Genomic DNA, 13,803 nt, shown 5'->3' with positions numbered 1-13,803 from the left:
AAATAGACAATTGTTGGATTAAACGTATTCAAGTATGAAATAATGCCTTTTTGTGTAAAAAACCTCAGCAATGTGAGCGTACAAAAGTTCCCCTGTGGCAGTTACTTGCTCCCTTTGTGAGCTTTGCGCTCCGGCGTCTCCACTTGGCGCGTTTAACTCGGAGCCCCCCTTTAAACGCGATTGTTTCTTTCTTTTTAATGACATTTACCGGATCAAAACATGCTGTTAATTCGATCAGAAAGCTTTACCCTCCTTAACAATGCCACAATAATTTCTCCTGAAGTTTGTTAAATTGACCAAAATTAGGCAAATGAATAGGGGGTCTGTCGGCGATCCCGCTCGCAGGTGACACCGAATAATGCACTCTCGGACCAGCTGCGATCCCCTCTTTATTTGCCCCTCTTTTCTTTGACCCGCATTATTAAAATTTAGGCCCAATGAAACTATTCATACTTTTCAATGGGACATTTTCCTATAGGATAATAGGCTACAAATTGAGCCTCTCCAAAGAAGAGGGGGAGAGCAGGGGGGGTAAAACAACAACGCACAGACGCGCACACCACACAAAAAAGGAGCGTCGTGTGCCAAAGGCTGGCGAGAGCCTCCCCGGGCCGACGGAAAAAAAAAGGGGGGGGGGGTGATGGGAGGGGGGGATATCGTGTGCCAGTCCCCCGGTCCCACACCTGCCGGGGTGTCCCCGGCGCATAAAGCGGTGTAAACAAAAAAATCCTCGCTGCCATCTCTTATAAAGATGGACGTGTCACCAAGTCGTGTGAGAAAAGCCTGAGAACAAACGGGGCCACTCCGTCTCCAAGGGTTCTCCCTTGAACTGGGCGGAACAGCCTATTAAGGGCTTACTTAATTACTTTAATGACTCTGGACAGGCTTTAAAATGCAGTCAGCTCCGGGGCTAAGGGGAGGGGTAGGGGGTGCCGGGGATTTGAAGGCTGGCGGCGGGGACGGGGCCAGGGATGCGGCGAGCGGGGCGCAGGGCGCGGTACCGCGCCCTGCGCCCCGCTCGCCGCATCCCTGGCCCCGTCCCCGCCGCTATTGTGGGACAGTCACGTGTGTCCCCGAGGTCCACGTGGGGCGACACAGCTGGGCCGCCCCCGGCTGCGTGGACGGGGGCGAGGAGGGGGAGAAAGGAAGAAGAGAGAAGAAAAAAAAGCCCCTCATCCCCTCGCCCCCTTCCACCCTGATCTTTAATGCATACACTCCCTCGGCGCCGCTCTCCCGTAATCCTATGGGATCAGCGGGCCCGTGGAGGCCCCCCGGGGTCCCCCCCAAGAAGTGATGGCTTTATAAGGGGGCCGGAGAGAGAGGGGATGCAGAGCCCACCATGGCCTCCAAGCTCAAGGAGCGGAGGGTGAGTCGTCGCCCGCCTTGCGCGCACCGGTCTGAGGGGCCGCCAAGCCGGTCTGGCCCCGAGCCCTTCGCCGCCTTTCCCTTCGGATCCCCCCCTCATAAAAGACAACCACACCTCTCTCATGAAAACAAGTCTGCCCTGCCAGGGCCGTCCGCGCAGTTGGGGAGCCACCGGGGTCGCGCGGAGAGGACCGGCCACCGGAGAATCATCCTTCCTGAGGCCGCGTCGCGCCCGGCACCGCTGCTCGGAGCGGGGCTGGGGACTGGCTTCCCTGGAGGGGTCGAGACCGGGGCCGGGAGCACTGTCACAGCGAGATTGGATCCATCTGTTTTCTCTTCCCCCACTAACGCGCCCCGTATGTTTTGCAGAGGACGCCGGTTTCCCATAAAGTGATTGAGAAGCGGAGGAGGGACCGCATCAACCGCTGCCTCACCGAACTGGGGAAGACGGTGCCCATGGCTCTGGCCAAGCAGGTAGGCGGGGGGGAACAGCCCCTACGCCCTTTTCTCCCCGGTGCGCTGCGATATCCCCCCCGACACGGCGGGGCTAGGGGGCGGCCCAATGGAACGCAGAGCAGTCTCAGGGGAGAGGTGATGCCCACCTGCCCTGCCCGTTGCAGAGCTCGGGGAAGCTGGAGAAAGCGGAGATCCTGGAGATGACGGTGCAGTACCTGCGGGCCCTGCACTCGGCGGACTTTCCCCGCGGCCGGGAGAAGGGTAGGTAGGCGGGAGCGACCTCCCGCGGCCCCCGCCGGATCACTCGCGGCGTGAAGGCGGCTTTCCCCGCTCCTCTCCCGGCCACACCCTGAGGAGCTCGATTCCCTTTCCTTTCCTTTCCAGCAGAACTGCTCTCCGAGTTCGCCAATTACTTCCATTATGGCTATCACGAGTGTATGAAGAACCTGGTCCACTACCTGACGACGGTGGAGAGGATGGAGACCAAAGACACCAAGTACGCCCGCATCCTGGCCTTTCTCCAGTCCAAAGCACGCTTCGTTACTGACCCTCTCTTCACGTCCCTGGGCTCCCTCCCGGAGCCGGACTTTTCCTATCCACTGCATCCTGGGCCCGAGTGCCCCGGGCACGTCCACAGTCCCGCCGAAGGCGTGCTCCAGCCTCCTTCGGGGGGACCATTCCCCTGGCACGGCGCCGCCCGCAACCCCTCCCTGCCCTACCACTTGCCTAGCGCCGCCGTACCACTCACCACCCCCGGCCAGCAGCGCAGCACTTTCCTCTCATCCGTGCAGGGGCTGGACCGCCACTACCTCAACCTCCTCGGCCATTCCCACCCCAACGCGTTCGGGCTGCCCCCGGGCCAGCACCCCTCCATGCTATAGAGACTCGTCCCGCCTGAAAAAAACACCTATTTATGACCGCGGACACTGCGGGCTACTCCCGGGCGCACGGGGAGGCTGCCGGGGACAGGGAGATGCGCAGGGGTCCCAGCTGGCGAGGAGCCCCCGGGGCCCAGATCTGTCACCGCCCGCCCTCTCCAAGGGCCTGAAGCTGCCCCCACCCGCTCGTCTTCCCACCTCCGGGTTCAGTGCCTGTACAAGTGATGCCTTGGAATAAAAGTTTATACCCGCCGCTGCTTTTTGTTTCCGTGAGGGAACTTCCTCGGGTGGCGGTGGGAGTCTCCCCACGCAGCCACCCAGGGCAAAAAAACCCACGAGCGAGACGTGGTCAGCGAGGGCCAGGGAGCTTGCTGCACGCACCGGCCGTGGCTGGCGCCTCGGCAGGACGCGACGGGCCGGGTGTCGGTACCGCCCAGCTTCTGCTCCCAGGCTGCCACCCGGGGCTGGGAGGCAGTCCCGGGTACCCCGGAGGTGGCAGATATCCCACTCCCCCGCAAACCCTGCGGGTGCTGCCCTCCCACGCGGCCCTGGACGGGTGCTCCAGGGGCACGTGTCCGAAAGGCATTTCCCGTGCGCTTTGCCTGCGAATTTCTGTGCGGCGCAGCTTGTTCAGAGGAGGATGAATAATGGTGAAGGCGCAGGACGGGGAGGGGAGGGCAGGCGGCCGCAGAGGAGCTGAGAGTAAAACCAATGGAAGCTCCGGGAGCGAGTCCTTCCAACGTCGCCGCCGGCATGGAGCCGCGGCACAGCTCCCTCCCGACGGGGCAACTCCAGCCCCGCCTGAACCAAGCATCCCGGGTGTCTTCATAGCCCCTAGAAGCAGGGCAGCCCGTCATCTCCAGCCGTCGAGGGGTAAATTAACTTATTCCAGTTGGGTGGGGAGGCTTTGAGGAGATTTGACCTGGGCTGTTTGCCCAGGTCGCAGAATAGGCTGACCCGCAATTTGTAAACCAGCCCGACCCTTTATTCAGAGACAGACAAAAAGATCATCATTACAATGAGTAAAAAGTGGAATGTGTATCTTCCATTTAACCTGTAAATACAGGAAAAGCTCCTATCCCAGATTAGCGGGGAAAAGGTCACACTGGCGGGATGATGGTGAGGAGTCAGCTAGGGAGGAGAGTAAAACACCCCCATTTCCTCGGGACACCTTTAGGGTGGTAAATCCAGAGGGAACCTCTCTTTTGGTCAGTGTACACAAAACAATATGGACATTCAGCAGCAGGAATGGCTGGTGCCTATTATGAAGACACATGTCCAACACTTATTTTTATCAGCACTGGGTGCAGAATATGGCCAAAATGCTACATGACTTTTATTCTGTGTGCTTTAAGCTCTTGTGATCCCACTTTATCACTGAAACACTAAACATATGGCATTTTCCTGAAAATATAAATACATTCAGCATTTTGATCTCTGCTAACCAAATTAAACAAAACTTTCCTTTGCTAAGTAGATTTTCTCTGTGGGATTAGCAGAGGGCCACCATGGTCAAAACTGGGGTCATTTGCATATAATTTTGCAAACTCGCACTGGTCCATGACAGTCTTTGTCTCTCCAATGTTGCTATCTGCATTTTTTTTTCTTCTTCTTTTTTTTTTTTTTTTTTTTCTTTCCCCTTTTCATTTTCATTTAGCTGTGGAGGATAAACCCCTCTTTGGCTTTACAATGACTTTAGGATAAAAGTCTCCCCTCCCTCCACTCTTTCAGGGCTCTGAGCTCACCCTCCTGCTTTTGGCCCTGAAATTATTTTGGAATTTGCTAAAGTCAGCTGTACCAGGCATGGGAGCTGAGCTGCCTTCCCAGCTCAGATCCACACCTATGCACCACGCTATGTACACACAGGTGGGTCAGCATAGGCAGTGGGGTGCAGAGCTCCCTTGGGATAGGCATCCCCTGTCCTTTGACAGAGGTTCAGCTCATTTGTCTTGATTTTATTTTACATTTCTGTGCCTATAGGACAGAGACTTTTAGCCTTTTTCCCCCCTTAGATTTATTTAAGCTCTGCCATGAGCACCATCTTCCAACTTTGCTGGGAGTGGGTAGGAGCTGGATGACACCTGTGCTGGGCCTGTTAAAGGCTGTGGTGCCTGTTTGGGCTGGCAACGCTCATTGCCTGGCACAAGAGTACCACTTACTGGCACCTGGGAACAGCTAACACAGTGGGTTGTCTCTGCAAATAAATTACTTTAATTCCCAAAGCCCCCAAAATACTAGATTCTGTGTCACGCACCTGCTTGGCTAAAAATCTTAATGGTGAATGATTTGCTCTATCATGTCCTATTCCTTTCCTTCAGCTAGCATCTTTCTCCTTCTTACACTTTTCACATCTTTTTTGCCAGTTTGCCTTGCCTTCCTTTCCCATGCCTTTAATTCCCTCTTTTCCACCTCTTCTCCCTGCTGTTGGAATTCCTCTCTTTTCCTCACACATTCCGTGTCCTACATGTACTGCAATTCTTCTCACCCCAGCAAATAGTTGTACAGCATGGTCACACCTCAGTAATTTCTTTATGTTGAGAGCAAATAATCATGTTGGGATCAAAGCACAGCAAAATGTAAGTTTACAGTTCTGCATCTGATACCGACTTTCTCTTGCTATTTACTCAGACAGTAGAAGAGTTTATGTTGATCTTTGTAACATTGAATTACTGAAAACATCTCCAACTCCCTAATTTATCCCAAGGATTTATGTGCATTATTATTTAAATAAAACATCACCAATTAGATCAAAGGAACACAAGTTGCCTGTGCATAAATCCTCCATCTTAAAGCTTTATGTTTTGAATAGGTAACAGGCAAAGCTTGGAGGAAATTCTACTGTCTCACTTTTACTATTTAAATAAGTAAAAAATGTTTATGGATTACAAGCATGTATAACACAGATTTAAACTCTTCTTTCTTCCCATGGTTTTACACCAGTCTGAATGCATTATTCAAAATCCTAGGGACTTTGCTGGTAGTGCCACATTGTGGAGTTTCCAGCCTTGGAAACAGAGCCGGTGCCACTGAACAAAGTCCCCAGATTCAGGACAACACAGTCATTCTTGGGGCATCTCATCAATCTCATTAATAGTAGAAAAGAGTATTTTTATTGTATTTTGACTCCATGACCCTGCTTGCAGCACTGGACCACAAAGAGCTGCATCAGCACACCTAACAGAGACTGAGCCATGAGTCTGAAAGAAGCAACTGAGGGAAAGAAAAGGATCTGCACCAAGGAAAGTTCTTAATTACAGATCTGTTCCAGTAGAGATGCACACAATAATTGGCTTCCTAGTGGTATGGATATGATCCTTTTCCCATGATGAAGATCTTGCCAGTTTATAAGTCTTGTGGTCCCACTGCTTTGTGGAATGCTGCTGCTATTCCTCAGGCTCAAAGGAAGCCTGCATGATTTGACCAGGATCATGTCAGAAGTGCTTAGGAGAGCAGAGGGTCTTAGGTGCCAGGGTACAATGATCACCCCAATCAACCTTCTTGCCATTCTGCCACATTTTTGGAGATAATTAAATAGTGCCTAGAAGTCCAGGGGGATTGTTTTTCCATTATAAATTGAATCAATTAAAGGAGGAGGAGACCTTCTGTTTGCTGTGGAACAGTCTGTGTATCAGACACAGGCTACTGAAGCACCTGCAGGCTTGTGCAGCAATCCTTTTACAAAGGCAGACTTTTGGAAGGAAACCCTCCAGCCAACAGTTCCATCTTTGCTGAGATGTAGCATCTGATCTCACAGATTTGCCTCCTGCCTCCTGCCTTGGGCGCATCTCATATCATCATGTCTGTTTCTAGTAAACTTTCCTGCACAGTGCTGTTTTCCTGCATAAAGGCTGTTTTATGAAAAGAGCGCTGAATTCTCTTGAAGAGAAAGGTGATTATAGAAAGAAGTACAAGAAAAGTAATTTTAACATGTATATAAGGTTAAAACTCGGATACCTACCCACATAACATACTGCATATAGAGTGGCATATTAAAACAAACAAAACTCATTTCAAAAGATGAGAAAAAGCAACATTGAAGACTTTCGGATGAATCATCACATGGAAAGAAAGAGGAGTAGTTTGTAAGATTCAAACTCAGGATATCAAATTAGGAAATTTATCAAACAAAAAAATGAAAGGGAAAGAGATTGCTGTACGTTTATCTTCAAGCTACAGCAACTGAAATGTGCATTATGCTTCATCAAAAGTAATACAATTAATTAGGCTGAAAAAACCCACTTTTGGAAATCCAACAGGAAATCTAAACTTCAGCATGTATGCTCTGAAAAGTTAAAGGCAATTTAATTTTTAATTACTGCAATACTACAACACCTCCAAGTGCAGTTCTAGTCTATATGATTGTGTAATTAAAAAACACAAGGCCCTTCAAACAAGAGAGTCCTTCAAGGCAACAGGGAATTCATTACAGGGTCTGTGACTCAGTTCTTATGCTTTTCATGTATATTATGAAGTTATTTTTACCCCTGCTGAGGGCTTAACCCAGAGCATGTAGAAATATTTATACCAGCTCACCATGCAGTATTTTGTTTAGAGAATCTTGGTCTCTTACTAGCTTTGTGGAAACCAGGCAGTGCCTGAGCTCTCAGCTCATCTCCATCTCTTATGAATTCCAGCACCAGTCCAATAAAGGGTGCAGGTATTTAGAGTAGGGCCCAGCCCAACTGGAACCCTTAAGGCCAGGATCATGGCAGAATGTGCCTTCATTGTAATTCAACAGCCTGTACCTCCCATCTCCCTGCCCTTAGTTCCTAGCCTGAGGCTTAGACATTCTTCCAGGAAGTTGAAGTCTCAAGGATAAATGCTAAAAACTGTATTCCTCTTTGGGGGCACCTTCTCATAACCACTGTCCCTATAAAGCAATTTCTGTGTTCTTTGAAGGAACCACTGTGTGCTGGTTCAACCTTTCAAAGGAGAGATCAGATGGTAGTCAGCCAGGGGAGGGTTTGGTCTCAAGATATCAGCTTGAAGGAGATGTTCAGTTTAGAGTCACTAGTAGACCACATGTGACATGGTTTCAGTGCTTTCTCACTGCTAGGGAGGAGTGGAGACTGTGGCTTTTGCCTTTCCCTCCTCTGGGGGATCATGTGTATACCATTGTGTGCTACTCACACAGGAAGCTCACACAGGCCCTCTTCTATAGTACACCTGGATTCAGTTTAGTTTTTCTCAGGAATTCCTAGTCTAGTTTGGCTGCTATTTGTTTAGATGTGGCTTTATTCAATCCTCATAGCGTCCCATGTATGCTACATTAGTGAAATTCCAGGGGAAGAATTCACTGAGATTAACCTTTAATGGTCAGTCTTATATGACTAAGATATAGGATTGGTTTTTTCTACTTTTCCCCCCAAACTAAAATGTCCTTTAAAGTATCCTAGGGGAACCTCAAGATTTGATACACCTGACAGGTTTTTGATACAATCTTACTACAAGAGGTGACACCACTACAGCCATGACTAAAGGTTATGGTATAGAGTTTTCTCCTAAAGGTGGTAGTATGGAAATAATTTACTGTTACTATGAAATTGCTGCTGGAGTTTCAGGACTGGAGTATGTAGAAGGAACAATAACAACAAAACTTATTGAATAAACCCTGCATGGCTTCAAACTTAGAAAAGAGTAACAGGGATCACTGACATTCACTGAGAACAGATTACCAAACTTTAAGAACCTCAGGAAACCCTGAGATAGTAAGTATCCCATCCAACACAATTATATATTGGAATGTTCACAGGGAATCAATATAACCCGAGTCTTTCCTATTCCATTACAAAATGATTTTTTATCATATGATGCACTAGTAATATTTCTATGCCACAAACTTTTTTTTTCATACAGTACCTTCTCTTCTCTTAAAGAAATGAGGAAAAAAACTACTTTTGGAGTTTTATTACTGAAATAATTGCAATAATTATTGCAGAAATAATAGTAATTGTAATTATTATTGTAAATTCTTTTTGATGTCTGGAAAAGGCAATAAAGTAATTGGAAGAAAAGTGTAAGCAAGAGTACCTAATTTACTGCATAATGTCAAAACCTGCTAGACAGCAAAGATGTAGGAAAATGAATACAGTTATGATTAAGGTACCACTGTTTACAAGGCACCATCTGCAGAAAAGAGACTATGTTAAAGCAAACAAGGGACTGCTACATTCTTGTTACCTATATGCATATACTGCACATATATCCTTAGCTAGTGCAGGTGGTAGATTCCTGGACATCCAGAAAGCCATAGAAGAAGACATAGTGGAATTGCATCATGTGAGAGCTTGCCAAATAGGTAAGCAATACATATTTCAGTGTCTCCTCATGCTCATTTTATTAGTTCAACTATGCAGTCACATGTTTATAAAAATGTATGGGAAGAAAATAACCTTATGCTGATCATGAAAGTGACGTCATGTACAGAACAGGTCCTTCTGCCTCTGGTACTTAGTGCATAAAATGTTCCTCCAAGAAAAAGTGCTGCAACTAGGCACAACAATCTACAATTAAAGGAAAGGCCAGCCTCCCTCTATGTGCATATGGATGAGCTAATCCAACCCTGTGAGGTCAAATGATCTCATGGTGGAGAAGGTTCCAAGCAGCAACATGGCATGCTGTTCGTCATCAAATATTACATCTTCTCAATAGCTATTTGCAACTCTTCATGCTGCAGCTTTGCATCTTCTTTCCAGGAAATTAATACAGAATCACAGAATGATTTGCGTTGGAAGGGACCTTAAAGATCATCAAGTTCCAACCTCCCTGTCACGGGCAGGGACACCTTCCACTAGAAGACCAGGCTGCTCAGACCTCCAGACAGCCTGGTGTTGAACACCTCAATGTGTGGCATCCACAACTTCTCTGGGCAACCTGTTTCAGTGCCTCACCACCCTCTCAGTTAAAGAGTTTCTTCCAAATATCAGATTTAAACCTACATTCATTTTGAAAATATTCCTCCTTATCCTGTGACCACATACCCTTGTAAATAGTCTCTCTCCGTCTTTTTTGTAGACTCCTTTCAGGTACTAGAAGGCCACAATTAGGTTAGCCCAAAGCCTTCTCTTTTCCAGGCTGAAAAATCCCAAATCTTAGCCTTTCTCCATAAGAGAGGTGCTCCATTTCTCTAACTAACTAGGTGTCCCCGCTCTGGACTTGCTGCAACAACTTAGCTCCTTCCTGCGCTAAGGACCCCAGAACTGGATGTAACACTTCAGATGGTGTCTCACCAGAGCAGAGGGGCAGAATCTTCCCTGACTTTCTTAGTTTGTTGTATATTACACACAGTTAGCAACGCTGTTACAGACAGCTTTGCTTTATAATCCCAGAAAGAGCTTCTACTACTCCCCCACAATGAAACTTACACTGTTGGCTATGGCAAGCAACAAGTAGGTAAAAGATCCCTAGGAGAAGTGTATGACATAGCTAGAAGGACAGGCAACTGGGAGAACACAAGTGCTATTCTGCTTGTCATGGGAATATCCTATGTTAATTTATAGCAGTTTTGCAAAGGACTACTGGAGTTTGTATTTGGCCAGCTTTTTTACAAAGCTCTTCCAAAAAAGACTTATAATCAATTTGCCTTTTCAGATTGAGATCAAATAGAGAGAGAGAATGCTAAACTTCTTCCTGTTTTATCAGGAAATTACAGGGATTTTGAGATTAGAGTTTGGAACAGAGTGCTAACTCCTGCTGCCAGCATCCAGCTTCCTAAAGGCCTTTCAAAAAGCTTTCCAGGCATAGTAACGGCAAACAGAAAAAACCCAAAGATCTCTTTGTTTCAGGAAAATGAAACAACAATTTTGTCTGGCACAGAATGCCTTTGATCAGCCAGTCCTAGGCCAGGACATAAATGAGGTCATAGGTCCACAAATGCACAAGCAAAGTGCTGGCCGGTTTCATTCCTTACCAGACTAAAATAGAAGGATGGGATGGGACCAGCTGGACTTTTTCATTCATGTATTTATAAAAATTACTTGGTTATAAAACAAGACCATACCACAAAGGAAAAATATTTTGAGTGGTGTGATAATAGAAGAACATACTGAAATTTATGACCATCTGATATAAAATTGTTAGCTGTCTCAAAGGAAACAGTCTGAGAATGAATTAATCATTCAAAGCAATCTTTCTAGGCAAGAGGAATAAACAGGCAGCTCCTGAGGATAATTTATCAGACTGATTTTATTTTCTCCCTTAAAAATAAGTACATTTTCCTTGGAATACATATCTTTCCCCTTTTAATTTTGAGGGAATGTGGGATCAATAGGTCAGATTCAGATATACAAGCAGGGGAAAAAATCAGGGCAACTGAATCCCACCTTCATTGTTGCCTGGCAAGTAGTCTAATTTATCTGCTCAGATATTTCAAATGGGGCTAGACATCTCCATGCTAAAATACTGCATTTAATTTAAAAAGAAAATCCTGCTTTTTGTGTGCCCGTTACACAGTCAGAAGGTGTAACAAGTTCAATCACTGAACTGAAAGAGATGGGCAGTTGACAAATACTTTTTACATACTAGCTGCATGTACTACAGACCAGATGGAAATAATTTTATGTGAGGAAGAATGCATTATTTACCATTTCCCTCCAGCAAGCACTGTTTCAGACAAAATTGTTAGCCATCCACTGAAGGCCAGTGTCCTTTCTCCATAATCTGGTTGTCAAAATGTCAAGCTCAGAAGCTTGAGCCCCTCCACACCACTGGTTTAGCTCTGAAATATCTGCATAATTATAGCCACATTATTCCCCTGCCAGCTTTGCCACCATGAAGCAATGGGCTTCAAGGACTCTATTTATGAAATATCTACATGTAAAATAAGAAAATTGATATTATTAAGCATATGCATACTAGGAGAGAATTTTGCTTTCCATTGCTTTAAATGGAAATAAATTATTTTCTCCTCTCCTCTCTTTTCCTTTCCTTCATTACAGTCAATGAAACTTTACCAGCTCTGGCTGCTAATGCGAGTGAAGTGAATGCTGTGTTCTTGTAAGTGTACTTAGGAGCTGGCATTTCATTACAAATAGATGCATCATAGCATAGCCAATCTTTAAACCGATCTTTAGGAAAAAAAATACTATTATTTAGAATTCTTCAGGAACCAATTTTGATGCTGAAGCTTGTACTTTGTACATTTTAAAAAGAAAGATTATGCTTAGACAAGGTGCTATTTTGGTGCTGAACCCCTTATTCATCCAGTTTTTTGGAACAGTGCACCACGTTAGAACAGTTTCACAACCACCAGGAAGTAACCAAATGTCTCACAAACTCCTGAAAACCCAATGTGTTGTCCCTATAACTAGATTTACAGAGGTATTTCAGACTGGCTGTTAAACTTTCCCTCCATATCCTAAAAGAATGTGCCATGATTATAGTCAGATTTTAAACGAAGTGTAAGGACACTAAGTTATAGAATCATAAAATATCCTGAATTGGAAGGGACATACAAGGATCATCAAAGTCCAACTCCTGGCCCTGCACAGGACAGCTCCAACAATGGACAATGACCATTTTGAAGAAAAACAGGAAGTTACTCTAATTATTAGCCAAATAACTGTGTACTTATCCAGCAAACTCCCAGCAAAGTCATTGATAACTTCAGAAACTTTTCTACAGATCATAGTTAACATGCTAACTATGACACCACACTACTAAATGATGCTTGCTCAGATCATATGAATGAGGGATATTAATGAATCTCCAGGGATGTCACCACTAATCATGGTTCAACCTCATTGGCATCATGATTTCCAAGGCTGTATTGTCTTATTAGTTCAGCATAAAATGCATGGTCTCCTGATGGAGACACTGAGAGTTAACTTCATCTCCAAAATCCTTCTTTATCACTGCACAGTGTTTCTTCTGTTAGCTTAAAATGCTCCTGCAAAGCTTGAGGCAGAAAAAGAAGCCAATGCAAAAAAACTATTAAAAATACTCTTCCTGTTATCATGCTGCTACAATTTCTCCTTGTGGGTTGTCTTCTGGTGCCTTCAGAGGCCTCTACAGACTCAATATACCACAATATCACAATTTCTGTGTGGTCCCAGTGATGTATTCCAGGACCCACTATCATCCTGAAGTTTTCTAGGAGATGAGATTAACCAGTTGACAGATTAGAAAGAGCAAACAGGACCCTGCTGACAGAGGTCCCAAAGTCAAGATTAACTAGATGATCTTTAATGTCCCTTTCAAACGACACCATTTCATGATTACTGCTAGGTTGCAGTCCCAAATTCTTTTCTAATTTGTCATTTCTCCTTGTTTCTGCTATTCTTTAGATCATAATGTAGCTATTACTTTGAATTTATGGAGTAGACCCTATATTTTCCAGGCTATGTGACACTATATCCAACTAATTGCTGCTCAAAGTTTATGCCAGTGGAAAAAATAATGCATATTATGCATTGTAGATAATGTAGTGTTGACCCCGCAAGGATTTGCTTATAAGCTCAGCCTTATGCACATTACTTCCTTTACTTTACTGGGTGCTGCCTCATTCAGATTTCAGAGGAACCAGATTGCAGAGGAAAACTAGATTGAGGTAAAGTGTCAATACCACAGAAATATCATAGGAGCTGGCAGGCCTGGAGAAAAATAGTGGTTATAATGGTACATTCTTCCAACCTAACAAGGACTCAGTCCCTGAAAATAGCCAGGACAAAGACTATCAGCTACAAAACTACGACCCTGAATGCTTGGAATTAGGACCTCAGCTGCAGCCCTGAGCTTTGCTACTGAATTTTAACCCAGAAGGATCAGTTAGTTCTAACCCAGTGCAAGACCAGTTGTTCTTCAGGACCAAAAGAAATAGCATTGCAGGAACAAGACACCTGCTTTTCTATACGTGCCCTGGCTTATCTTCCTGGTGTCTACATTTTTTAGATCTGCTTATTTTCCTTCTAAGTCTGTGAATCATTCTCCTCTTTAGTCTCAGATCCCAGCCTGAACTGAGGTCTCTCATCAGAGACACTAGGCAGCCCTTCTATGAAAGAGAAACAATCAGTTTGCTCCTCTTTCTTCAGTCAGGAGGCCTCTCTTTAACAAAATACAGGTGCCTAGTCAAGTGAGCTACATTTAGCACTGTAATACCTGCCAGTAC

General features: G+C 45.6%; 1 protein-coding gene across 4 annotated transcripts; it reads left to right on the top strand.

The window, feature by feature from the left end:
* Window positions 1–1,086: 1,086 nt before the first annotated feature.
* On the top strand, window positions 1,087–2,951 carry HELT (helt bHLH transcription factor). 4 transcript variants are annotated; one of them, XM_085578719.1, is made up of 5 exons: window positions 1,199–1,366; window positions 1,735–1,839; window positions 1,986–2,082; window positions 2,209–2,317; window positions 2,613–2,951. In XM_085578719.1, exons 1-5 carry the CDS (start codon window positions 1,340–1,342, stop codon window positions 2,935–2,937), a joined length of 663 nt encoding a protein of 220 aa, XP_085434845.1. In that variant the 5' UTR covers window positions 1,199–1,339; the 3' UTR covers window positions 2,938–2,951. The 4 variants fall into 4 exon arrangements, with proteins under 4 accessions (XP_021411783.1, XP_085434845.1, XP_085434844.1 ...); XM_085578718.1 differs by having other exon boundaries at window positions 2,206–2,317; XM_021556108.4 differs by having other exon boundaries at window positions 1,087–1,366; window positions 2,209–2,951.
* The last annotated feature ends 10,852 nt before the right edge of the window (window positions 2,952–13,803 follow it).

Source organism: Lonchura striata, chromosome 4, assembly GCF_050655825.1.
Source record: "Lonchura striata isolate lonStrDom1 chromosome 4, ASM5065582v1, whole genome shotgun sequence".
NCBI lineage: Eukaryota > Metazoa > Chordata > Aves > Passeriformes > Estrildidae > Lonchura > Lonchura striata.
This window is presented reverse-complemented; position numbering and strand designations above follow the sequence as displayed.

Coding starts and splice junctions, on each gene's coding strand:
- HELT (XM_021556100.4), top strand. CDS start 1,340: ATGGCCTCCAAGCTCAAGGAGCGGAGG. Junction 1,367..1,734: donor CCAAGCTCAAGGAGCGGAGG/GTGAGTCGTCGC, acceptor TATGTTTTGCAG/AGGACGCCGGTTTCCCATAA. Junction 2,083..2,205: donor TCCCCGCGGCCGGGAGAAGG/GTAGGTAGGCGG, acceptor TTTCCTTTCCAG/CAGAACTGCTCTCCGAGTTC.